At 37.8% G+C, this 27437-nt stretch overlaps 1 protein-coding gene across 1 annotated transcript; it reads left to right on the top strand.

The window, feature by feature from the left end:
- The first annotated feature begins 7655 nt into the window (after positions 1-7655).
- On the top strand, positions 7656-26384 carry RAB4A (RAB4A, member RAS oncogene family). The gene is made up of 8 exons (XM_070733955.1): positions 7656-8006; positions 13468-13548; positions 15272-15386; positions 15849-15911; positions 16893-17047; positions 20831-20926; positions 21935-22091; positions 25728-26384. Exons 1-7 carry the CDS (start codon positions 7976-7978, stop codon positions 22048-22050), a joined length of 657 nt encoding a protein of 218 aa, XP_070590056.1. The 5' UTR covers positions 7656-7975; the 3' UTR covers positions 22051-22091; positions 25728-26384.
- The last annotated feature ends 1053 nt before the right edge of the window (positions 26385-27437 follow it).

Here is a 27437-nt window from a genome sequence, read left to right as displayed (position 1 = left end):
TATGATCTGAAGGAAAGGACTTTAGTGCAGCCACCTGTCTGTGATCTACATCTATGAAAATGTGGGTCCTTTTCTGGACTGCAAGCTCTTCCTAGGTTCTGCCAGGGCCAAATATCTTATGCAGATTGAAAGCATGAGATCAGTATCTTGGATTCCACATTAATCAAACATCCTATGGGAAGCCTTCTATAAAAACAATATATTTTATGTTCAATCAGAACTCAAATATTACATAGAGCATGGCCCTTTATCTGAACAAAACAATACAAATGAGAACTGTATGTGTGGATCCAACTGAGTTAAACTGTAGGAGTGTAATGCTATGTGGGAATGACTTTGGAAGACAGGAGGGCAGAGATGCTAACTAAGGAACAATCAGATAAGAGCCAGTTTAACCCCCAGCTGCATAATGGCTGGAGGAAGAAACTCAGAAAGAAACCACCCTAACTTATCTGGCTGTAAAAGAGGCAGTGGATGATTGTTCTATCAGACCTGGAAGATTGGATATCAGCCTTTCCAAGTAGCCCGGACAGGCAACACAATCAGATGAGCTAATTCTACCTTATTGTAAGTCTACATTAACAGAATATTTTAATAAAATGTATTGATTTAAATGCTATATGGATCCTTTGGGAGCTGCATGCTAATGATAATTTCATCATCTGTGCCATAAGGGGGGACATGATCGAAACATTTAAATATGTTAAAGGGCTAAATAAGGTTCAGGAGGGAAGTGTTTTCAATAGGAAAGTGAACACAAGAACAAGGGGGCACAATCTCAGGTTAGTTGGGGGAAAGATTAGAAGTAATGTGAGAAAATATTATTTTACTGAAAGAGTAGTAGATGCTTGGAACCTACTTCCAGCAGACGTGGTCGGTAAATCCACAGTAACTGAATTTAAACATGCCTGGGATAAACATATATCCATCCTAAAATAAAATACAAGAAATAGTATAAGGGCAGACTAGATGGACCGTGAGGTCTTTTTCTGCCGTCAATCTTCTATATTTCTATGTTTCTAAGTTGTATCACTGCCTCTCCCAGAAAGTCACTCCCTGCCATTGCCTGTTTGGGCAAGTTTTATAATCGGACCACTTTTAACGGTCATTTATTGCCCCAGCTGTTCCCTCTTTGTTCTATAGGGCAGATAATGATCTGGTCATTCATTCGTTCCTACTTTATGTTTGGAATATGTTATCAGTGCTAAGCTATCAAACACACTCCTTAATGTAAATAAACCTTTAAGATAGAATTTGGCTCAAACTGAGGAAGATATATACATGCAATATGTATGAGGAAAAGAAAATAGATCATCCACCAGAGAGCATCCCCAAGACCTTCTCCTTTCCTTCCCATAAAACAAAGCAGTGTTTGATGTTTACAAAACTGATAATAGCCTGAAGTCTGTCAAGGTTGAAACTTAGCCAACAACTTGCACTCTGTTTCTCCAGCCTGGATAAACAAGTTGGTGTCAGTGTAAAGGTCAGTAGAATGTTTTATCTAAATCTACAAAAGAGTCTTGGAATACCTTAAAGACGAACACATTTATTACAGCAGAACTTTGGATGGATTAGAGTCCACTTCACTTGATGCATGGAGTGTTATCCTGGAAGAGGCATGTTACTATATACAACCATGATTGCTTGGAAAGGGAGGAAAACGGAGAATAGCAAAGGTGAAGGTCAGGGAAAAAATGGCCTTGCCCTTCCTCCCTCGTCCCTTCCAACCATGGAATCTTTATTATTCCCTAACAATATCAGAGATCTCTACAAAGCCACATTATCCAACAATGCAGACATTATTTAATAAAAGCCAATACCTACGGTACTGGGGTAGGTGATGGATTCTCTGTATAAGAATCTGGGTTGTCTCTGAAGGATTGTCCCGTTTATATCTAGTTTAGATAAAGAATCATTTATAGGGAGGACATTTTAAACATGCTCCTTAGAAATTAAGATTTGAAAAATTTGCTTAATCACTCATTTACTTACTTACTTACTACTTACTTACTTACTTACTTACTTACTTACTTACTTACTTACTTACTTAATGTCTGGCAACAGACTACACAATACAAGTGACCAGTAGGAGAAGAATGCCGCAGACAGCTCAGGTGAGCCAATCCCTAGGTTTGAATCTCCCGCCAGAGATTCAACCTCGGGGTTAATAGCCAATCCCCATCCTTGAATCTCCCACCAGAGTTTCAACCAATGGGAAACATCCCAGCTGAGACCTGGGATATAACAGGCACATCATTTACCTGATCACAATGTCTTGCAAGTTATAGAAAAATATATTCCTTTTCTACTAAGATATCACAGTTATGACCTCATTCCTTTGCACGTTTCCTACAAATCTGTTTCCATTTAGTATTTGTTTCACCTCAGCAATTCATTATATTTTTGGGGGGGTCATATAAAACTGGCCACTCCAATCCCAGCTATATACACTAGAGCTATGTAGTTCTAAAAGCACAAAACAATTATTTATGAAAGGGGGGAGATAGACTGAGGCAAACTACTGTATATAGAAAATAGCCACATTCTGTCAAAGTGCTATATCAGATATCTTTTAGATCTACAAGCAGAACAGCTTATCTATCAATAATTTCCACAATATAAAATAATTCATATGTATCTTCCTCTCCTCATATTTTCCAAAGGATGGGAAGCTAGATTTTTTTCTTTGAAATTTATTTGGAAGCAATCTTTGTATTGCAGTAAGGATTTTTCACCAATCCTGCTTCTCCGCCTCTATTTCAGATTACGGTGAAGAAGCACAGGTATAGAATAAGGGGTACCTGGCTCAACAGTAGCAATTATGAGAGGAATTTAAGTCTCCTAGTGCAGTGTTTCCCAACCTTGGCAACTTGAAGATATCTGGACTTCAACTCCCAGAATTCCCCAGCCAGCGAATGCTGGCTGGGGAATTCTGGGAGTTGAAGTCCAAATATCTTCAAGTTGCCAAGGCTGGGAAACACTGTCGTAGTGGACCACCACTTACATATGAGTCAGCAGTGTGCTACAGCTGTTTAAAAAGCCAAATGCAGGCATAAGCTACATCAATGGAAGGATAGCATTAAGATCATGAGAAGTGCTACTGCTGCTTTATACTGCACTAACAAAACCACACCTGGAATACTGTGTCCAATTCTGATCCCTGTGATACAAATGAGATGCTGAAACCCTGGAAAGAATGCAGAGAATAGCAACAAAGATGATAAAGGGTTTGCAGGATACAACGTAAGAGGAACAGTGAAGGCAGTCCTTCTCAAATAGTGGGGGGCGCCCCTCTGGAGGGTGCAGAGCGATGCCGGGGGGGGTGTCCCAGGGAACATGTGTGGTCCCTCTCAATCGATTCTCCTTGATGGGGAGTGTTTTCCCAATTGCACGTTGCTTCAAGCCTGGAAAAGAAGGCGGCCAGGCGGTGCAGGGCAGGACAGTTGCATGGGTTCTTGTTCTCAGTGGGCTACCACAGTAGCCATGAACTTAAGCTGGCCTGGCCCTGTGTCAAAAGAGAGCCCTAACCATCGTAGCCTATGCCTGCCTAACCAAAAACAGGCTCCACTAAGTTCAGTGTGACTTACTCCCAGGTAAGTGGGTAGAGCAGCCTTCCCCAGCCAATAGTTTGCTTGCAGCTTATAATAACTAAAATAATAAATATTAACACTAAAATTCCATTGGGGCCCAGGTCAGAGAGCGGTTTTTTTGGGGTGGGTGGGGTGCAAAATGTTTATTTCTTCCTAGGGCAGCCGTAACAGAAAATAATTGAGAAGCACTGAGTTAAAGGAATTAGAGATGTCTAGCTGACAAACAAACTAACAAACGGAAGAATTAGGGGTGACATGGTAGTTGTCTTCCAGCGCTTGAGGGGTTGCCACAAAGAGGTGGGGAGGTCCCTTCCAGCCTGATAAGCATTTCTAGTCAATCTCCTCTTACCCTTTTCCCTTCAAGTAGTTTAGCATCTCTTCCATTCAAGAAGCACTATCGGAATGGTATATACAATCCATTTGAGAATAGAGAGATACAGATGTTATACAGTATATATTATGTTATGGCCACCTATACGGAGTTTCAAATGATTTCCACTCTTTCTTTTCGCACAATGTGAAATTTATTTCTTATCTGTTTTCAGTTACAGTAACCACCAGGACGCACTATACAGTACAGCCAGTTTCAACCATTCACAATCTTCATTTACTTTTGCTTACCCGGATACCTATAGAAATTTCACTTGAACAACTTTCAGAAGAAGCCCTATGGCGCCACCTGCAGGACAGTTTAAAATAGGGTTCTGTGAAAGGTATATAAAATATGGAACGTGTTAGAAATATGGAATCAAATGTAATTACACAATTTCTGACACCATTATAACCCCAGGTTGATACTCTAGGTTGCAAGCAGATTTTGAGGAGGATTAAATGTTGGAGTTCTTTCAAAGTATATCATTTCTTCTAAAATAATTTATTCATTCATTCATTCATTCATTCATTCATTTATTTATTTATTAGATTTGTATGCCGCCCCTCTCCGTAGACTCGGATAATATACAATACCATTGCATATTGGCCAATCACTAGAATAGAATAGAATAGAACAGAACAGAATTTTATTGGCTAGGCGTGATTGGACACACAAGGAATTTGTCTTGGTGCTCTCAGTGTACATAAAAGATTCATTTGCTAAGAATCATAAGGTACAACATTTAATGATAGTCCCGGTACAAATAAGCAATCCAATCATATTAGGAACCAGTCTGTATAAATTGTAAGGATACAAACAACAAAGTTACAATCATACTGTCATTTGTGGGAGAAGATGAGTGATGAGAAAAATGAGAAGATTAATAGTAGGGCAGACTTAGTGAATAGTTTGACAGTGTTGAGGGAATTATTTGTTTAGCATAGTGATGGCGTTTGGGGAAAATTTGTTCTTGTGTCTTTTCTTGGTGTGCAATGCTCTATAGCATCATTTTGAGGTAGGAGTTGAAACAGTTTGTGTCCAGGATTTGAGGTAAATATTTTCACATCTCTCTTTTTGACTTGTGCAGTATACAGGTCCTCAATGGAAGGCAGGTGGGTAGCAATTGTTTTTTCTGCATTTTTCTGCTAAATGAATTATTGCAATATGAGTACCCATTCTTAATACATTTCTTTCATTCTAATAATTTATTAAATTCAAATATAATAATTTGAAATATTTTTTTAAGTTCCCATAACTTAAAATTATAATTGTTTTCCTCTTATGATAATAATGTAACCAAACCATGCAATATTGGACAATCTTTTGAACTTGGTGGGGGGGAAAATAACATTTAGGACTATATTTTTTGGGCAGGGAAATATTTGAAATTTTGAAATCATATAATAAGCAGACTCACAGCATCACTGCCTGAGACTTGCCTGCTTACAAAACAGTTGTCATCAGCCTACTAAGCAGGTCAGTTACAAAAAAAGAGACTAAGCTTCAGGCTTGATAGAGAAATCCAATAAAATGCTGGAAGAAGCCAATGGAGCCATCACAATAACTTCTACTACTGTGATAGCTCAAACCAATAAACTGCTATATGCTACAGCTTTTGTAATCAAATGTAGTGTACAGGTAATCCTTGATTTGTGGCCACAATTGAGCCCAAAATTTCCAATGTTAAGCAAGAGTCTTGTTTCGGGCATACTGGTAGCAGTGGCCGCTGGTGTGGCAAAACGAGATTCCACCTGCCTACCCGGACATCATCATTTTCTTGTTTTTAAATCCTCTGCGTATGTGTAAAGTCTTCTGCATATGCGCAGAGGGTGAAAAAGAGTGCGCAATGGTGACGCACGTACAAAGCGTGCTCTTCTGAACCAGCAGGGAAAGTAAGTAGATCATGAAATAGGCCATTGGAACCTCGAGTCCAGGTTATAATTCCCCTTTTGGGGGGATTTTTATGACTGTTACAACATATTATTACAATAGCAGTAGCAATAACAATATGAGCCTTGGTGGCACAGTGGTTAGAGTGCAGTGCTCCAAGCTACTTCTGCTGAGCAGTTTGGCAGATCGAATCTCAGTAGGCTCAAGGTTGACTCAGCCCATAGTTCCCTCTAAGCTGAGCAGTGAGCAATCGCTCACTTAAAAATCATCATCAACTCAGAGTTTTCCAAACCTGCCCAGAAGCCGAGAGGGAAAGAGTGAGAGAGAAGGAGAGAGAGAGGAAGAGAGAGAAACAGATAGAAAAAAGAGAGGAAGGAAAAGAGAAAGAAAAAGAATGGGAGTAAGGAAGAGAGAAAGAAAATCAAAATCTAGTTTGAAACTAGCTCAACTACAGTATTTAAGTGACATTTTGATATTGATAGAGTTGCCCTATTATGAGCTCACTGTTATAGACACACAGTACAGTATTTTATTTTGAAATTCTCTGAGGCAAAACAGGGTGGGTTTTTTATTTATTTGTTTGTTTGTTTATTTATTTATTTATTTATTATTTCTGTGCCACCCAGTCCCAAAGGGACTGCCGCTCAGACACTATACTTTTCCGCCCACCCCCCCAAAAAATTAGAGGGAACACTGACTCAGCCTTCCATCCTTCCAAAGTCGGTAAAATGAGGACCCAGTAAGCCATATGCTTACTATCTGTAAACTGCTTAGAGGGGGCTGAAAAGCACTGTGAAGCGGTATATAAATGTAAATTCTATTGCTATTGCTATGTCCCATATAGTACAGTTAATCTTCAACTTACAACAGTTCACTTAGTGACCGTTCAAAGTTACAACAGTACTGAAAAAAGTGACTTAGGTCTATTTTTCACATTTATGACCGTTGCGGCAGCTCCACAGTTACGTGATTTACATCCAGATGCTTGAAAACTGACTGATATTTATGACAACTGCAGTGTCCTGGCCTCATGTGTTCTCCTTTTGCGACCTTCTGACAAGTAAATGTCAATGGGGAAACCAGATTCGTTTAAAAACCACGTGACTAATTTAAGAACTGCAGCGATTCGCTTAACAAATGTAGTGAGAAGTCATAAAATGGGGCAAAAGTCACATAACAAATTTCTCACTTAGCAACATACATTTGGGTCACAGGTTAAGGATTACCTTTGTTCCTATAAGAAATGTGCCTGTCAGATTACTCGGACAGGAAAAAAAAATCCACAAGAAAGACACCCAAATGATTTTATGTAAGCAATATATTTTTCAATCTTGGCAATTGCTGGGGAATTGAGGGAGTTGCTGAAAACCACACCATCTTAAAATTGCCAATTGTTCAAATACACTCTTCTAGCTATGACATGTGGACTTCAACTCCCAGAATTCCTGAGCTAGCATGATTGGCTCAGAAATTCTGGGAGTTGAAGTCCACAAATCATAGAAGAGCCAACTTTGCCTACCCTGTTCTAGTATATAGAATAGAATAGAATTCTTTATTGGCCAAGTGTGAAAGCGTATTTATAAATTCCCGCTTTTTCAGACAAGCTGAGCTTTGACCCCTTTCCCCTCCAACTCCGTCCCCCCCAACAAGCCCGAACAGCGGCCCTCATAACCGTCTGTCCCAATCCCAGCAAAGACGCGCGCGTCAATCCTCCTGGGCCGAACTGCTCCTCCCTCCCACCAGGGGCGCTCTTCCGACGTCCAAGACGCTGTTGCACGTGCGCTTTGTTTTGGTGACCGCAAGAGACAGGGAGAAGGGGCGGGGAAAGAGAGAGAGAGAGTGAGAGAGTGAGAGACGTTCGTTGGGGGCAGCGCGCCTGCGCCCGCTGGAAGGCCGCGGCCCGAAGGGAGGAGCGAAAAGGGGAGGAGCTACGCGCGCAGGCGTAGAGAGCACGCTTCCGTGCGGGAGTTGGTAGTCCTTGCCCCTCGTCCTCTCTCCTGGGTGCCTATAGTTAGAGGGGCGGTGGGAGGGAAGGGCCAGAGGTGGAGCCTCGGGTCGGGACCTGGCTGACTGAGACGCGGGAGGCCTCTGTTTCCCGGGTGGCGTCGGCGGCGCTCCCAAAATGTCGCAGACGGCCATGTCCGAAACCTACGGTAGGGAGCGGTGGCCCGGGGTTGAGCTGCGAGGGAGGGAGGGTGGAAGGGAAGGAGCGGATCCGCCGGACCGTCTGCGTTCTTTTGCTACCGAGGGACCTACGGGAAGAAAGAAGGTTCGTTTTTTTAAAAAGCAAAACAAAACGGGATGCCAAGCACTACGTCCAGTGGAAGAACCTTTCCATTGGCTTGCCGGGGGATGGATGGGCTTTGCGTAATAAAGGCGCCCTTCTGTTTTCTTTTAATGAGCTTTAAGGCGATAGGAGACATGAAAGGTTCGCGCATCTGTTCCCGGGCTTCTCCCTTTTGGAGCAGGAAGGAGAAGAGTTTCAGCTCTTCGCTAGTAAGCCAGCAAGGTAGAGAGAGGGGGGTGCTGCGGGAGACCTTGACAGCTTACTGGAAGCGGGGCTTTTACAAATAGCCATAGTATTTAGACTTATATACAGCTTCATAGTGCTTTTACAGCCCCCTCTAAGCAGTTTACAGAATCAGCCTATTGCCCCCAACAATCTGGCTCCTCGTTTTACCCACCCCGGAAGGATGGAAGGCTGAGTCAACCTTGAGCCGGTGGTGAGATTTGAACTGCTGAACTACATCTAGCAGTTAGCTGAAATAGCCTGCAGTGCTGCATTTTAACCACCACACCACCCTGGTTCTTATACCAGGTGGTCCTTGACTTACAACCACAATTCAGCCCAATGTTTCCATGCTTAAGTGAGTTGTGCTACGTTTTACGACCTTTCTTACCACGGCCATTAAGCAAATGACTGCGGATGTTGAGTTAGTAACACGGTGGTTGCAAAAGCAACCGTTGACCCCCAGAAACCAGCAATAGCCATAAGTATCAACTAGTTGCCGAGCATCTGAATTTTGATCACAGGGAATGCTAGAAAGGTCGTAAGTGTGAAAAACGGCCAGAAGTCACATTTTTCAGTGCTGTTGTAACTTTGAACGGTCACTAAATGAAGTGTTGTAAGTTGAAGACTACTGTAGTCAAATATAAGTGATCCCTTACATTTTGACCTTTTCGATTAATTACCCTTCTTTCCCCATAGTAGGTTAGTTGTTTTCAAATAATCCATGATCCATTGTGGTGGTGTTCTAGTTGCAATCTATCTTGGGTTAGAGAAGGACTGTGACCCAATAGTATATCTCACCCAATAATTAAGATTGCGGTTATCAGCACTTTTATTGATTGATATTGATATTTTATTTATATGTTACCTCACTCCAGCAGACTCTGGGTGCTTACTTTAAGTGAAAATTGCCACATTATTAGGGAGTAGTTTGGGCTTTGGAAAAAATAAGGTTGTGAAATATATTTTGCATCTATCTATCTGTATCGAAATACTGTATTAGACTTCCTGCTGCATATGGATCCTTAGAAATGCTTAATCTTGTGTCTACAGTAACTGTAGCAATGTTATAAATTCTGTATTTGTAAAGGAATTTGGAGCTGACCTTGTGGAAGATAAGAGAAAGCTATTAAAGGGGGAAAGGAAGGAGCTGGCCATTAATGCAGCTGGAAGGAGAAATCACACAGTTCTGAGATAGAGGGAGGCCTGAAAAAAAAACAGATTTAAAATAGCTTATTGTAAGATGGATCACAACAATGTAGGGCAGGATTTCAAAGTATTGTTATGTTGCCTTGCCATAATAAGTGCATTCCTTGAGGCCCTGACATATTTGTTTATTGACTCCAAGAACTGCCTCAAAGACTTGACAATATTGTAAACTTTTAGTCAGTGTCATTTGTATCTATTCAAGGAAACCAAATTACTTCAGCACATAACTTTTCTTAGCAAAGATGATTGGTTTATAATTGTTTTATGTTAACTGATAAGATATAGATCTGACCATTAAGCTCAAATTGTTACATGCTGTATTTGTAAAGAAGTAATTTCTGTACCTCATACAGATGGAAAAATGGTTAAATAATGACAATAGGTTTTTAATGCATGTGATGTTCCTACTGTATAAAGAGCTCAAAATGAAAGAGAATAATGAAGAGAAAGAAAATAAGAAAACAAGAGTAGGAATTGAATACTACTGAACTTTTATCAGGATACAAAAGCCTAACTGTTTGCATAAAATAAATGCCACGTGTTTCAAGTTTATTTCATTCACTTTCCTGAACAAAGCGGTATTGTAATTTCATTGCTAAGTGCCAGATATTGCCATAATCCAATCCTCTTGGCAGTAGGATGTGCTATTCAGATAAAAAGTTTGTACTGCATCTTTTCTTTTGCTGTATCAAAATTTTTCATTAATATTTGTTCTGCTTATACCTACAAGGCTTCTGGGGATTAATGTTCTATTCTAGAGGCATAACTTCTTCATTTTCACATCAATGTGCATAATCCATGATTTTAAAATTTGCACTGAAATTCTAGAGGATTTGCATACTGATTTGGAATCCATTGGAGGTATTCATAGATTTTATTATAGCTTGAAGATCTGGAAGACCAAAACTAGTGTCACCTAAGCAAATTTCAGTTCAAGCAGTCTGATTTTTAGCACATTTTTCAATATTTCCATATTCAAATCTAATTTGAAAATCTAGCGTCCCAAATTCAAATCTAGTTTCAGATTTTCAGATCCTGTTTTAAGGTGGTGGGGAAGTAGAAGGAGACATTCTCTTAGTAAAAGGAGATAATTAATTTTTGGAAATGAACTTTGAACAATAACAATGGAGCAAATGGCCATCAAACAATGATTCTATTCAAAGTTAGCAGAAGTTTCTGTTTCACAGTTTTAAGTTTTATTATTGTACCTACAATTTTTTTAGAAATCGCATACTGCACACTGTTTTGTTCACTTCTGTCTCTTCCCATCTGATTTCTTTTGTGGGGTTGCAATCCTGGTGTTAATAAAACCATAAAAAATTTAAGTTTAAGAAAACTGACAATATATCAAATAATAATAATAAATAATAATATATAAAATATATTATATTTTTTATATAACATAAAATATTTATATATAATATATAAAAAATAAAGAATACACTCATGAAATATGGTATAAAATTATATTTTTGCTTGCTGGTTTATAATATGTGAATTTATGTATATATGGTTACCACAAAGAAGGCAGGGTCTGTCTTTTCTTCAAAGCACCTGAAGGCTGAACCAGAAACTGGATGGAACTAATCAGGGAGAGATCTAACCTAGAACTAAGGATAAATTTCCTGACAGAATGATAATCCAGTACAACAGCTTGCCTCCAGAAGTTGTGAATGCTCCGAAGTTTTTAAGAAGATATTAGAGAACCATTTGTCTGAAATGATGCAGGGTTTCCTGCCTGAGCAGGGGATTGGACTAGAAACCTCCAAGGTGCTTTCCAACTCTGTTCTTCTGAATAATTCAAAAACAGTTTTAAATTATCTAGGAGAACTTAATTTTAACATTAGAGAGTTATATGTTTAATACTTATTTTTCAATATTCCAAATGTAATAATTCCAAATGTTATGTAAAGGTGTGATGGCTATATTTTACAGACTTCATGTTTGTAAAATATAACATTTGAGCTCTTGGGATATGAAAATACATTCAGCACACAAAAACTTTCCTGGGGATTTTTTTTGTCCTAGGTCAATAAGGTCTTAAAACTCAAAGCAAAGCTGGCTGAGGAATTCTGGGAATTGAAATCCACAAGTCTTAAAGATGCCAAGGTTGAAGACCCCTGATTTAAAACAAACTGAGGCAATAGGTTCTGTGAACTGCTTTCTTTGTAAAGAAACCTCCTCTATTTTGAAAGAGTATTAGTGAATCCAGTAATTTGAGAGGAATACTGTTTGGCCATGTATGCCAAATGACATGCAAGAAAGGCTTCTCGCAAGAGTAGCAACAAATAAGACAGAAAGAACACCACATTCCTTTGCCTGGTGCCTAGTGGTTCCATGGCAGTGAACCCAGGAACAGTCATAAATTATGGTGCAAATGTAATTAACTCTCTGCGTGTTTTTAAGATAACCAACTAAAGTCATAAAAAGATTACAAAATAAACCAAAGACTTCAAAATTTAGGACTGTTGATTTTGCCTATATTTATTTGCCTTTGAAAAAAAGTTTGATGCAATATTTCACGTGAAGCTAGAATGAAAGTTTTAAAAACAATGTACAGATGCATTCCACATTAAATAGTCCTAAAATAATGCATTTAAAATGTTCATACGTTCTGAAGGACATTTCCTTTAGGAAGCGCATTTAATGCTGCCAATTCTCATTGAAAATAATGATTTCCTTTGCATTTTTTAAGCAAAGCTTGTCAGAATTTTTCAAGCAAGTCATTTGATTAAATCTTAATAAATAAATTTTCTAATAAAAGTTTATCTGAGCATTGCTATCATAAGACCTGCCTTCGAAATTTTTAAACTATCACATTCCTGCCAAAAATGGAAGAACCTTCCTGTTTGATGACAACCCCTTCCAGTACCTTGCAGCCTATATAATAGGTATTTGTGAGATTTTGTAGGGGCTAAATGTTAATGATCCAAAATAGAAGTATTAAAATGTTCTAAATATTTGTTACATAGAGGCAGATAAAAATTATCCAGATTTTCAAAGGGAAATAGCATCATTCAATTGCTTGCTTTCATTCTGACTTTCAGATTTCTTTCATTCCCAGTGTTGGGTTAATTATAAGTATTTCTAACAAAACTGGATACATTTTTCATACCATTCCTTTGCATGAAATGGTTGGTAATTTTTGTAAAATTTAGCAGTTTACAATTTCCAGGCCTTTTTAATTCATAAAAATGAATTTGAGAACATTAAAAAATCTTTTTAAAAAAACCCTCCAATTCTGTATAAACCAAAAATGTAATAAATGCAACGAAGGAAAAGCAACTTTCTGCATCTTTATACATGGTCATTGATTCAATTCATATGAACGAATGACATGTTTTAACATTTCAGCCATTTTAATAGAGGAAGTTCACTGTAGGCAAGATTGTTATCTAAACAAGGCAACTAGTTTTCTCAATACGTTAATATGTTATCTCTTTAAAATGAGAAATAGGAAAGTAATTTATAATCAGGATGTGAGAATGTATCTTTTTAAAAGCTGTTTACAAACATAAATTTATGTTTGTATTTTACACCAAGCTTTTGGTTAATTATATGCCATCAATTGTCAGTTACTACTAGGTAAATTTTGTGCATGAAGATCTTTTTCTAACCTAATCCTTAGCTCTTTCAAGAATCCAACACTTTTGCAACTGAGTCCATCTACTGTGCTACTGATTGTTCTTGTGTTAAAATATGTGCTTGAGTAGTGTGATACCTATTGAGTATAACTATTGATTATTTCTGTTACCTTGTCTTTGTGAATGAGCTACTGAATTACAAATCAGTAGTTTTTCTATTCAAATTCTTGTGATATGTTTTTAAGACAAAAGGAAATAACAGTAATAGTATGACTCTATATCTAAAGATACTGATATATATCTTGTTTACAGATTTCCTGTTTAAGTTTTTGGTCATTGGAAATGCTGGAACTGGCAAATCCTGTTTGCTTCATCAGTTTATTGAGAAGAAATGTAAGTAAAATTATATATTTTTTTGCAGCCAAATCCTACCCACTTTGGAATTTGTGGGCAGCAGCATTTTATTACTCATCATCGTGGTGATATTTCTGAAAAATATTACTAATGAAGTATGCCAGAAATCTATAAACATGGTTATAGAAGGGTATGATTTATTCCAACTGGTTTTTATTTGTCTATGTGAGATCATCCAGAATTTATTTATTTATTATTTAGATTTGTATGCCGCCCCTCTCCGCAGAATCATTCATTATGAGAGCAAGATATATGACCTTACATGTTAAATCAAAATCTATGGATGTACAGTGTTCCCTCGATTTTCGCGGGTTTGAAATTCACGAAAAGTCTATACCATGGTTTTTTAAAAAAAAAATTAAAAATACTTCACGGGTTTTTTCCCTATACCACGGTTTTTCCTGCCCAATGACATCATGTGTCATCGCCAAACTTTCGTCTGCCTTTAATAAATATTTTTTAATAAACTTTAATAAATAAACATGGTGAGTAATAATCTAAATGGTTTCTAAGGGAATGGGAAATTGCAATTTAGGGGTTTAAAGTGTTAAGGGAAGGCTTGTGATACTGGTCATAGCCAAAAATAGTGTATTTACTTCCGCATCTCTACTTCGCGGAAATTCGACTTTCGCGGGCGGTCTTGGAACGCATCCCCCGCGAAAATCGAGGGTACACTGTATATCCAAAGGATTGTAGCAAAATGCATACATTTCATTTGTATATCATTGTGACTTGAATGAAAGCAAGACAGAGGTGGTTTTAAGAATATGTGTTGATTAAATTCAGAAAGTTTAAAAACATCTTTAAGACAGAAAAAAAATCTAATATTGAAATCCTTACCATCCAAGATGAGGCATAGCATGTAGTGGAGGATTTTAGTTGCTCCTTGGGAGAGAAACCCTGCCAAGTATAACCTTTCCAAGAATGCCCTGCCTTGTCTTGCTAACAACTTTCTCCCTCAAAAGGTAGAGGGAGCCCCAAGAGTGTCAGCAATTTTTGACTTGGTGCTAAATAACAGGAAGTCTTGGGCACGAAAAACCAGGTGTCAGGAACAATTGAAAAAAATAGTTGTGTTATGTTGGAGTTTGTGTGATAAGATAAACTAGAACAGTATGTAATGATCATGACTTGGACTTGAAGAAAGCTAGTAGTTCAGACAGAGAGAAAGAGATCAACTACTAGTCTGGACCTCTATGGCTAATGGCAAACTTGAATTTGGTCTCTTGGACCACATCTTAATGCACGCCAACTTAGTTCTGTGTTCAAAATTTATTCACGTAAGTTTTAAGAATTCAGCATGACAAAAAAGATTATAAATAGTAGAAATGACTGAGCAAATGTGATAGCTCAATGCACTCAATACACTTGTTTCTTGTAATCAAAACATTATTTTCATTTAATAGCCCAAAGTTAAATGTTTACAAATGTAATGTCTTACTACTCATGTTTACGTCTGATTTTTAGCTTTTAATATACTGGCAAAAGAACGATGTTCTAGTTTTTACTAATTCATAATGGCTTCTTGTTTCCAAGCATCTCATTACTATATGAATCCACAAAGTATGATAGTGACTTTATTAGCATTCCAACCTTTATGTAATTTATGTTTGCATCCCGTACACTGACAATGACGTAACCTGTTATGGCACTTGCCTTTTAAAACCAGAATTGAGTACTAATTATTATTTTTTGTCTGTTATAGTTAAAGATGACTCAAATCACACTATAGGAGTGGAATTTGGTTCAAAGATTATAAATGTTGGAGGCAAATATGTAAAACTGCAGATATGGGATACAGCTGGACAAGAACGGTTCAGGTATAATTTCCTGTTAAATAAGAAAAAGCAATTTGAAGATATAGGTGTTTTCAGTATTTCTGTTAAAGTGAAGGCTACTTTCTTCTTGTAACTTTATAACATTTTTATAGCCAACCCAAGCATAGTTATATTGATAGAACAGTAATGAGAATAGGTTTTATGTCACCTCAGCACGGCTGAATAATACTAGAAGATGCTATAACTAGCGAATGGGTTTCATAATGGCATTGCAATTATCTGAGAAATTCTGACCCAGTCCGGCTAAAAGGAAATGTGTGGCTATGTAAGTGTTGTAAATAAATACATAAATTTAAATAGTGGAATACATAAAGGTCTAACTCTAGTTTTGTCTTGCAAGTACAAACCTAAACGAGCGCTGTAGTTTGTACCTGCAATTTTAGCACTGCACAGAACTCAAATTTCTGTCCTTTTAAATACTGAGAGTTTTTTTCTTCTTCACAGATCAGTAACACGAAGCTATTACAGAGGTGCTGCAGGGGCCTTGCTTGTTTATGACATCACCAGGTAAAAGCAAAATATTAGAAAAATCTTTCAAGTCCCTGCAGTTTCTCCCCCCCCCCCCCCAATATTTTTTAGAAGTGGTTTGCTATTGCCGCCTCCTTAGGGCTGAAAGTGACTGGCCCAGAGTCACCCGTGTTCTTCACACCCAAGATGGAACTAGTTTTCACAGTTCCTCAGTTTCTAGCCTGATGCTTTAACCCAGAGGTCTTCAAATTTTGCAACTTTAAGACTTGTGGGTTTCAACTCCCAGAAAATTCCATACCCCATGAGGAATATGAAAGAATTACCCAGATTTTAGCTGTGCCTAAGATTTTTCTCAAAACCGCCAGCTTGGTTAAGACAGAGGTACTCAAACTTGGCAACTTTAAGACTTGTGGACTTCAACTCCAATAATTCTCCAACCAGCTCTTTGATTCTACTTTCAGGATGTTGGCTTTCTCCTGGGAACTCAATAGAATTGAAAATATACAATCTGGAATCATAACTGAAAGCATTGGATTAACATTCAGCTACTTGCTTTCTGATCTAGCTCTTTGGGCTATCTTGCTGTTGTCATAGTTTCAGTTCCCGTAGTGCATTAAACCAGGTCTCAATATAAGCATGAATATTTTTGGGACACTGCAGTCAAAACTGGAAATACACTGCTCAAAAAAATAAAGGGAACACTCAAAGAACACATCCTAGATCTGAATGAGTGAAATATTCTCATTGAATACTTTGTTCTGTACAAAGTTGAATGTGCTGACATGTGAAATAGATTGTCAATCAGTGTTGCTTCCTAAATGGACAGTTTGATTTCACAGAAGTTTGATTTACTTGGAGTTATATTCTGTTGTTTAAGTGTTCCCTTTATTTTTTTTGAGCAGTATACTTTTCAGGTATATTTTTGTCCAATAGCTTCTTTTCAGACTTCTAATCAAGTACAGCAAAATATTTCCATAAGGTTGCAAATATGAATGCAAAATATTTTATTCTTTGGTTTAGTCGAGAAACCTACAACGCACTTACCAACTGGCTGACAGATGCAAGGATGTTAGCAAGTCAGAATATTGTAATAATATTATGTGGGAACAAAAAGGATCTTGATGGAGATAGGGAAGTCACTTTCCTAGAAGCATCCAGATTTGCTCAGGAAAATGGTAAGTAGTTTTATTGATGTCTTATGGTTTCCTGATAAAGAGCTGTAGTGAAATCCTCCCCCCCCACCCACCTACCCAATGTTCAGAATGTGATGGCTAGGTTTTAGGAAAGAAATTCTATAAGCCTTTCTTGTTTATTTTTTCCATGCATGGCTTGTTTTTAAGTACAGTGTTCCCTCGATTTTCACGGGTTCGAACTTCGCGAAAAGTCTATACCACGGTTTTTCAAAAATATTAATTAAAAAATACTTCACGGGTTTTTTCCCTATACCACGTTTTTTCCCGTCCGATGACGTCATATGTCATCGCCAAACTTTCATCTGCCTTTAATAAATATATTTTTAAATAAACTTTAATAAATAAACATGGTGAGTAATAATCTAAATGGTTGCTAAGGGATCAGGAAATTGCAATTTAGGGTTTTAAAGTGCTAAGGGAAGGCTTGTGATACTGTTCATAGCCAAAAATAGTGTACAGTATTTACTTCCGCATCTCTACTTCGTGGAAATTCGACTTTCGCGGTCAGTCTCAGAACGCTTCCTCCGCGAAAACCGAGGGAACACTGTACTGTTGTCCAGTCTGCTTGAGTGTGTCTTTTGTGTTTAAGACAATACAATCAGTCTGAGTGATCATATAGGATTATGTGAATATGTGTCATGAACTTATGTGAATCATTAAATTTGATTACATTATGACATTGTAAGAATAGTCAGTTTTGTCCTATTGTTGGACTCCCTTAATGATCAAAGTCAGGGAGGAGAGATTAAAAGAAAGACCTTAGTGAACATCCCTGGATTTTGCCTGCCTATACTATACTAACTGATTAATCATACCGTGGTTACATTATATCCTAGTTAACCTATAATTGGACTATTGATTCAAGGCTACATCTGAAAGCATTCAGGATTAAGAATAGAAAATTAAATCTAGCTAGCAGCAGGGTTCTGCAGAGAGAACTACAGTACTTGAGAACATTTGTATTTGTTGTACTATTGCTCCCAATTCTTCACATTGGAAATGTGTTCCTGCTATGCCCCAGCTGGTGTTTAACAAAGTCAGTTCTATTTGGACTAATCAATGCCACCCTTGAAAAGGCTTTAGCTGTTATCTGTAATTTCTTCTCAGTGAGGAAGAAGGAAGCAGAGCGTAACATAATCTGACATTTTTAGAATGTTCATAATCCTTTCTATTTGGACTAGTCATGTCTTCCCAGGTAGAAGAAAGAGCCATATTAAATCAATGCCACCCTTGAAAGGGCTTTAGCTGTTATCGGTAATTTCTTCTCAGTGAGGGAGAAGGAAGCAGAGCATAGCATAATCTGACATTCTTAGAATTTTCATAACAGTATTAATTTTAGGACAATTTGTCTCCACCTTGCAACCATAATTGAGCTTGAAATTAATGGTTGTAAAGCATTGCAGCCATGACATTAGTCGTCACATGATGGCACTCAATCTTTCAACTTTTTTTGTGCTGGTTGTTAAGCAAGCACAGGGGTCATTTAGCAAATACTGTATGTATTGTCCAATGAACATTGTTTGCCAGAAATCAGAAATAATGCAAGAACCAGCAAAAAAACCTTCAACACATATGGTCATGACCATGGAACGCTGTAAAGATGAGCTACTTGCCAAGTGCTCAACATGTAATCATGTGACTATGGGGTGGTTCAGCTAGCAGAACTTGAAAATCAGGTCATAAGCATCTTTTGGTGGGTCCACCTGATTATTAAATTAGGATTACCTGTATACACACACACATACATCTTTTTCTCTCTCAAGTCAATTCATATGTAGCACAAAGACATGTCACATGAGATGAGTAGCCATATATAGCAAACCAGAGCTGCGTTTTAATGTTCTCCAGATAGAATACAAACCAATGCAGCTATTGGCCATGCTGTTATATTCTCTAATGTTGGTGGCGATAGCATCCAGGAATGGGTTAACTCTGTCTAGGATCTGATTGGACTGAGTCTGCAATCTTTAAAGTCACGCTTCCTCCGCCATCTTTCCCAGCTTTTGACTCAGTCGATCTCAGAGACTAGACGTGTGGAAAAGAGTTCCACTCCTGAAAGCTATCTTTACTAATTGGGGTGAAATTCAAGAAAGCAATTTCCAGTGAGAAGGGCTTGCCCGATAACGCTGAAGCCGTGAAAGGTGGATTGGGGGATTCCCCCCCCCCCAGTGATTAGGGCTTCATCCAAAGAACGGGAAGGCCACGTAATAGTGCGGTTGCTTTCTCTCGATACAAGGGTTGGGCTGGGCTAACCCCTCCCCACTCTTGGCTGTTAAACTGGCCTGAGAGACTGTGTGGCAGCTATTTTGTTAACAAGAGATTCCGTCGAGAAGGGTTTCAGTCCCATTCCGCCGAGGGCCGCATGATGGCATTTTGCATTCGGGGGCAGTGAGAATGCACAAATTCGGCAAGGGACGTTGCCAGCTCCTATTTGAGCTAGCCAGCAGGGAGGGTGGCCACCTGATTTCACTGTGGGCCTTGTGGCTCCATTTCTGGCAGTTTTCCGCCGATCTGGGCAGCCCCTTGAGTTCTCAGGTGTCTGACCCCTAATTCTACAAGCTGCTTGCCTCCTGGATCCAGGGGGATGACAGTACGGCAAGCAGTCCATACTGAATATGTGTGAAATGATTGTCTATCCTCTGGCTTGTGTACTGTCTTCCCCATTTTGGTACACAGTATTAGTTTCACTTGAAAGCATTTCATGCAGTTTAGCATATTGGAACTTGCAGTTCATGTGACTCTTGCTGGAAGCGATAAAGAGACAATTTTGGATGGGAGCAGAGCTTTAGAGAGAGGTTCTTGCTTAAAGTCTAGCAACTAGTTTTTCCCTATCGGTGTTCTAGGATCTTCTTAGTTTGAAAGATGGGAGATATTTTACTGGTTAGATTTTTCTCCTAATTGTTTTCTCCCATATAGGCTGCAGTATTGGATGCTCAGTGGGGTTTACTGATACGTAATACAGATATAGACAGAATTGACCCATAGAAATAACCAAAAAATGGAGAAATTTACATTATGGCAGAATATTAATCCCAGAAAGTTTTCTTAAATGTAATCACACTAGCTCCTCCAATTATTTAAATAGATCTACTCCAAACATGACTAAGTGAGGGTTTAACTCAGTTGCCTTGTCTTAATACTAAAACAGGACACTGTTTTAGGACATTTACGATTATACTTTTACAGATCTTTAAAATTGATGAGGCTTTCTGAAAGTATTATCTGCTATTTAAAAGAAGATACAATAGCACTGGACCTCTTCAGATCAGGCATTTATTTTAAAAAGCTTCTTCATTTAAAAAATAAGTCTAATAATTTGAACATTCTATAGGCATATATAGTTATTGACTTACCTCCTTTCAGCAAAATACAAACATCCAGTTTCAGCACTAATGCTTCCATCATTTTGCCCCGTGCAGCTTTAGTTTCACTTTAATTTTAGCATGTGGGTTTGCCAGCAACCTCAATCAATTAGCTGAGTGTCGGGAGGTATTATAATCAGTGGCTTGTGCTAAGCGGGCTCTTCTGCTGTTTGCTGCGAAGAGGTAAATTGCTGGCAGGCAGAGTCCAAAGAGTGGGGGTGGCTAGGTGGGGCTACATTCAGTGTATAAGATGCACGAAGTTTTCCCTCTCTTTTGGGGGGTAAAAAAGTGCATCTTATACTCCGAAAAGTACAGTATGTAAATATATTGCATTTAAAGCTGAAAGACCATTATTGCATCATTTTGAACACTGATCAAACACATTTTATTTTTACTGTTACAGAGCTGATGTTTTTGGAGACAAGTGCATTGACAGGGGAGAATGTTGAAGAAGCCTTTGTACAATGTGCAAGAAAAATACTTAACAAAATTGAGTCAGGTAACCATAATCCAAGTTTCAGTTATTAAAATATTTTTACCTAGGATTAAATGACATTTTTGAAATGATAAAGTATTCCTGGATTAAACATGTTTTCCTTTTGTCATAAAATTCTACCTGATAGTAAACTGTGTCTTGTCAAAGAAGTTAAAGAAGTTTGCCTAGTTAATGCCTAAATTGTCAAACTTAATGCTTTCTGTCCAAGCCATGTTATATTTATTTTCCGATACAGAAAGTATGGTATATTTTTATTTATTTATTACTCAGCTTTATTATTTTTATAAATAACGTAAGACAATAAATATATTCAACATACCCCCTTTTCCTATTTTCTCCACAACAACAAACCTGTGAGAAAGGTTAGGCTGAGAGAGTGCGTCACTAGCCCAAAGTCACCCAACTGGCTTTCATGGCTTAAGGTGGAACTTGAACTCAAAGCTTAACTACTAGTCCAAACTGTTTCTCCTTATAGATAGATTCATTATGTAATCTTGTATAAACGGACTTGTCATAAGAAAGAAAAATCCTTTAGACAGGGTAAATCTAATTTTTTATACATTGCTGGCATGTTTTCTATATTACATCTGAAAACATTTAAAACAAATATTTCTGAAGTCAAACTGTTGCATAAAACATTAAGATCCGATGCTAAGGCAAATAATCTCAGATTGCCAGCTTTCATGATCATCTCTCTTGATATATTTCAACTGATGTATCTTCCTTCCAAAGAGAAAGGAAATTGCTTTTACATTGCATGACAGATCAGGCCAGTGAATATTATTAAACAGTAGTTAACAAAAAAAAAATTTAAAATCTCAATCTCACTAACATAAACTATAATTCTAGAGGAAAATGTATATGTTTTTGTTTTTAAAGTACGGAATTCGTGTGTCGATGCTCAAGTGTGATGGATATATTCTTATAATTTAAATTACGTTAATGCTTTTTAATCTTGTGGGTGAAGTTTACGACCATATGAGAAAAAGAAATTGTATTTTGTTTTTTCAGGGGAACTGGATCCTGAAAGGATGGGCTCAGGAATTCAATATGGAGATGCTGCTTTGAGACAGCTAAGATCTCCACGGAGAGCACAGGCTCAGAGTGTTCAAGAATGTGGCTGTTAAAAGCAAGCAACAAAGAAACTTCTTGTTTTATGAAACATAAGGTATGTATTACTAAGTTAGTATCACTTTTGCTTCTGTTTAGTACTGGGGTAGGCAAAGTTGGCTCTTCTATGACATATGGACTTCAACTCCCAGAATTCCTGAGCTAGCCTGATTGGCTCAGGAATTCTGGGATTTGAAATCCACAAGTCATAGAAGAGCCAACTTTGCCTACCCCTGGTCTAGTACAATAAAAATAGCTTTCCCAAAAATTAATTTCAATGCCCTCTTACCATTTCAGCGGAAAACTGGTTCTTATGTTCTTCCAAAAATCTTAGGAAGCGCCATTCTTTCTGACACTTTTATAGTTAATACTTCATTGGCACTTTCATATTTCTCTGTATAATTAACTAAAAACAGAAAAATCATCCTTAGCTAAAAAGAATTGAGATTGACATTTCGATTGACATTTCCAAGCCTTTTATTTAGTATGAGTGTAGGTTCCAGAGTTGAGAACAGTCATCAATTCTTACCATTTTAATCTGATTGAAATATAAAGTTGGTGATATTTCAAGTTCATCTTTAGTCTCTTTTCCAGTCTTCTTGTATTCAATTTCTATAAACAAATTACTTTGGGTGGCAAATAATCATAAAATCAAATAAAACACTGTCTGTCTGTCTGTGTCTGTCTGTCTGTCTGTCTCTAGCTAGCTAGCTATCTGGAAGAGGGAGAGGGGCAGAAGGAATACATGTAGTATGTCTTTATATACACAAACAGCTATAAAATATCTGTAATACTATTAGTAAGATGAAATTGATTAAAAGTCCTGTAATTTTATTTGATTTACTTGACTGCTAACCTACTCTCTCGGGGCATTTTGAATGTAGTCTTAATATGATACAAGTGATTTATTTTTGTGTTAAAAATAACTTCAGCATTGCAGTTTTCATCTGCATTGAACTATCGCTAGAGATTCTTAACTGAGAAGTTTAGCTTTGTAAAATGTTCATCCCCACTTTTCCAAGAATATATTCAAGTATTTGAAAACAATATAACTAATATTTACATAAAATATACTATAATTTAAAAACAATTATTAATCAACCTAAAAGATTTAGTAAGACCACAGTACACAATGTTTCCCACAAGGAAGGGTACATGTTTTGTCTCTTGTTGTAGTCATTACCTTTCTGTGTTACCTTTTCCCTATCGTACTATCTTCCTGAATATCTATTTTAATGGGTTGGATATTAAGTGAAGAAATAATAACCAAAATCACTCAGTGGAATTCATTCACTTTCTTTTGAATGAGCTACACACAGTTTATATAGCTCCAAATATATGTATATATATTTAGTAACACTAAAGGATTATCATCTTAATCTAAAATGTGCCGTTCTTGAAATATTGATTATTCCTAGAATATTTACATAACCACCTATGGTGATTTTAGGTACACCTACACATAATGTATGCATGCACATACAAACCCTTGACAGTGACTCACATGGAGAATGTCAAAACAAAGCACCACCTCCATTTTTTTCTAATTTTAACGATAAATCTTTAAAGTGTTCCCTTTTTGCAACAATAAGAGAGTGTCACACTTCTTAATATATTTTTAACTCCTGGAAGCATGGGATAAAGACAGGCAAGCTCACAGTTTTTTCAAGGTTTAAGGTATAAATATTTGGTTTTATCACTTCCATAGAGCTGCAGTGGCACAGTGGTTAAAATGCAGTACTGCAGGCTATTTCTGCTGCCTGCCTGCCGGCTGCCTGCAGTTTGACAGTTTGAATCTCACCAGGCTCAAGGTTGACTCAGCCTTCCATCCTTTCGAGGTTGGTAAAATGAGGACCCAGATTGTTGGGGGCAATAGGCTGACTCTGTAAAACACTTAGAGAAGGCTATAAAGCACTGTGAAGCAATATATAAGCTTAAGTGCTATTTGCTATTGCAAGGTTGACTCACCCTTCCATCGTTCCAGGGTCAGTAAAATGAGGACCCAGATTGTTGGGAGCAATATGCTTACTCTCTGTAGACTACTTAGAGAGGGCTGTAAAGCACTGTGAAGTGGTATATAAATCTAACTGCTAGTGGTAATTCATTATGGTCACTGGCCTCCTCTGCTGGGCTCATCATCACAGCCATGTAAAGGGAAGGGCTGCAGCTCAAGAGCTTCTTACACCTTTGTGAACCTTCCCCACCTAGCCAGCAACCACCACCCAGTCCCACGGCACCTTGCCAGCCATTCACACACCCCTCCCACCAGCAGCAACTACTTATCTGACTTCCAGCCTGCTTGCAAAGTGCCTGGGGCTTGCATCTTCCTGTTAGCTTCCCCACTGACTGGTTGTCGGAAGCTGTCAGGAAGTAACTTGACATCATAAAGCAATGTAGTCTTGTGACATTCAGCTTTACAATAACATTGCTTAGCAATGGAAATTCTGGTCCCAATATCATTGTTAACCAAGGAGTTATCTGTACTTGGATTTGTCCATGTAGTTATCAAGAGTCAGAGAAAAGAAAAAAAAACACTCTCTCCCTTTCTTATTTTTTTTCTCTCTCTTTCTCTCTCCCAAATATAATTTACTGCTTAATTTGAATAGTATAATCCAGTGATGGTGAACCTTTTTCTCCTCGGGTGCCGAAAGTATATGTGTTATCACACATGCGCAAGTGCCCACACCCATAATTCAGTGCCTGGGAATGGTAAAAATAGCCTCCCCCATCCCCACCGGAAGCCCTCTGGAGGCCTGAAACAGCCCATTTCCCAACTTTTGGTGGGCCTGGTAGGCCAGTTTTTCACACACACACACACACCAGGGAAGCCTATGGAGGGCATATTTCATCCCCCGCAGAGACTCTCTGGGAGCTAAAAATGCCCTCCCAGAGCCTCCGGGTGAGCTGAAAATCAGCTGGCCAGCACACACATGCACATTGGAGCTGAGCTAGGGTAATGGGACCGCCTTCTGCTGCATGAGTCCCAGCGACTGGTTAGGTCCCACAGTCGGCCTTCTCCAGGTCCCGTCAACTAGACAATGCCATTTGGCAGGACCTAGGGGAAGAGCCTTCTCTGTGGAGACCCCGGCCCTCTGGAATCAGCTCCCCCCGGAGATTTGCACTGACCCCACCCTCCTTGCCTTCGTAAAAACTTAAAGACCTATTTATGCCGCCAGGCTTGGGGCCATTAGACCTTATATCCCTGGCCGACTAGTTTTGTATGTTTTGCTGTGTGAATGGTAATGAATGATTTAAAATCTTATTAGAGCTTTTAAAGTTTTTAGTATATTAATTGGATTTTTAGATATGTATATGGTATATTGTTTTTGATATGCTGTGAGCCTCCCTGAGTCCTCGGAGAGGGGCGGCATACAAATCCAATAAATAAATAAATAAATGGCTCGCGTGCCAGCAGATATGGCTCTGTATGCCACCTGTGGCACCCGTGCCATAGGTTCTCCATCATTGGTATAATTTATATATAAAAACTTTGGGCATTGCAAAAAAACTGGATTGGAGAATCACATGAGGCTCCAGCTTGCCCACTCTATTTTAAATGGCAAATGTATCTGTAAATGTATGCATTAAGGTACTGGTATCTTAACTTTGATTGCACCTGCCATCTTCGCCCCCCCCCCCCCCCTTTAAGTATATCTAAATTTAACTCGACACTGAAATACTATTTATTTTTCAGCTCTCCTTTCAAATAATTCATGGAAAAACTGCCGTTGCTGCAAGAATCTGCATTTTTAGAACTCCTTTTTGATTCAACAAAATGGAACATATGGCTTTTTTTAAAAAGAAAAAAAGTACAGTGGAATGGCAGAGCAACACCGCAAAAAAAAAAAAAGAACATTTGGTAAAACAGTGGACAATATTAAGACATAAAATACCTGTACGTAAATATTTTCTGTTACATATTTGTGTTTCTTATTGTTACTTAAAAACACTGGTGTATCCACATGTATATATGACACTGTCATCAAATCTCCAAAGCATGATATACTGACATGATATTGCACTAACACTGTTTTTTTTAATTAACTAAAATTTTAACACTGGTAGGCATTATCATGTTTCAGGGTTACTTCTGTTTTTGTTTTTTTTACAAAGGCTTTTATTTATGAGTTGACATTGAAAGCTACTGGCATTGACTGCCAGTGTTTTATTTGCCACTTTCTATAGGGGCTCACATAAACTATTTTTTGAAAACTGTTAGGTCATATGTTTACTAATCTGCATACTGAAAAGATTTTTTTTTTACTGAAGCATAATTGTTCTTGTTCCTTGAAATGCTTAAATGTATTCCAGTTTGTCAAATGTAAGCTATAAATACAGTTCTGAACTCAAAGCTTGTTGCTGTCTGAACTTGACCGGGGAATATTTTTTTTGTTCAATTTGTTGTTTGTTTTTGCATTTTAGACTGCAACCAAGAATTGTAGTTTCAGTAAAAAGATAATGCCTATTTCATTTTCCCCTCCAGAGAAGTGTTTGATATATGGTCAGTCTCATTATCCGTTTTTTTTTAATTAAAGTAATTTCTACATATGTTTGTTCAGATTATACTCAGTTAAAATAATTTTAACGAAAAGTAGGATAGTTCATCTTGAAAGAAAGCTGCTTTAATTCCTATTCCTCTTACAACTATAGGTTTGTGGAAGCTTACTCTAGAAATGCAACCAGGTTAGACAAAGTTACACATTTCTATTGTAAACCTGCACAAAGCTCCATCCTCTGATTAAAATCTTTCTGCGTCACTGAAAGAAAAACATTTTGCTTTCATAGTAGACAAATGGACATCACTTGGGAATATGAAATTGTGACTTTGCTGAAGAGGCTGTAAAAAATGCCCTCTTTGAATATTCCTAATGCATTTGAAGAGCACCATTTCTGGGTTTGGAAACTGAGGCAGCATATAAGAATTTTGGATAATTGAAAGTTTTTATACGGATGAGGGTTGTGTGTGTGTGTATGCTTCTATATCCATTTAAAAAGCAGCTTTTCAGCTATCACACAGAGTGTAAATATTAGTATTCATTTCAATTAAAAATCTTACTGCTTTGGAGTCAAAATAGATGAATACATATGAATACTTTTTGTATATTTGAAGTGCAGCCACAGTGAGGTGATGAGTGTAATTAAAACTGCGAGTCATTTTCAGTGGCCACTAGTTAGTCAAAAAGGAAAAACCTAAGCACTTTCCCCTTATCAGCTGTTTTGTTTTATAACAAAAAATTACTTGTATGGGGGGATCCTTAGTGAAAGTCCTAAAAGGCCATGCATGCAAAATTTCTCAAGAGTTGGAAAAAAAGTCTAGCAGCAAGAAATTAAGGTTACTAGTTAATATTAAATACTTTAACAATCATTACTGTTATTGTTACAAAACAGTACGAGAAAATTAAAC

The sequence above is a fragment of the Erythrolamprus reginae genome, chromosome 1 (genome assembly GCF_031021105.1).
Source record: "Erythrolamprus reginae isolate rEryReg1 chromosome 1, rEryReg1.hap1, whole genome shotgun sequence".
Classification (NCBI taxonomy): Eukaryota; Metazoa; Chordata; class Lepidosauria; order Squamata; family Dipsadidae; genus Erythrolamprus; species Erythrolamprus reginae.
Note: the sequence above shows the minus strand (reverse complement) of the source record. Positions and strands in the feature narration are given on the sequence as shown.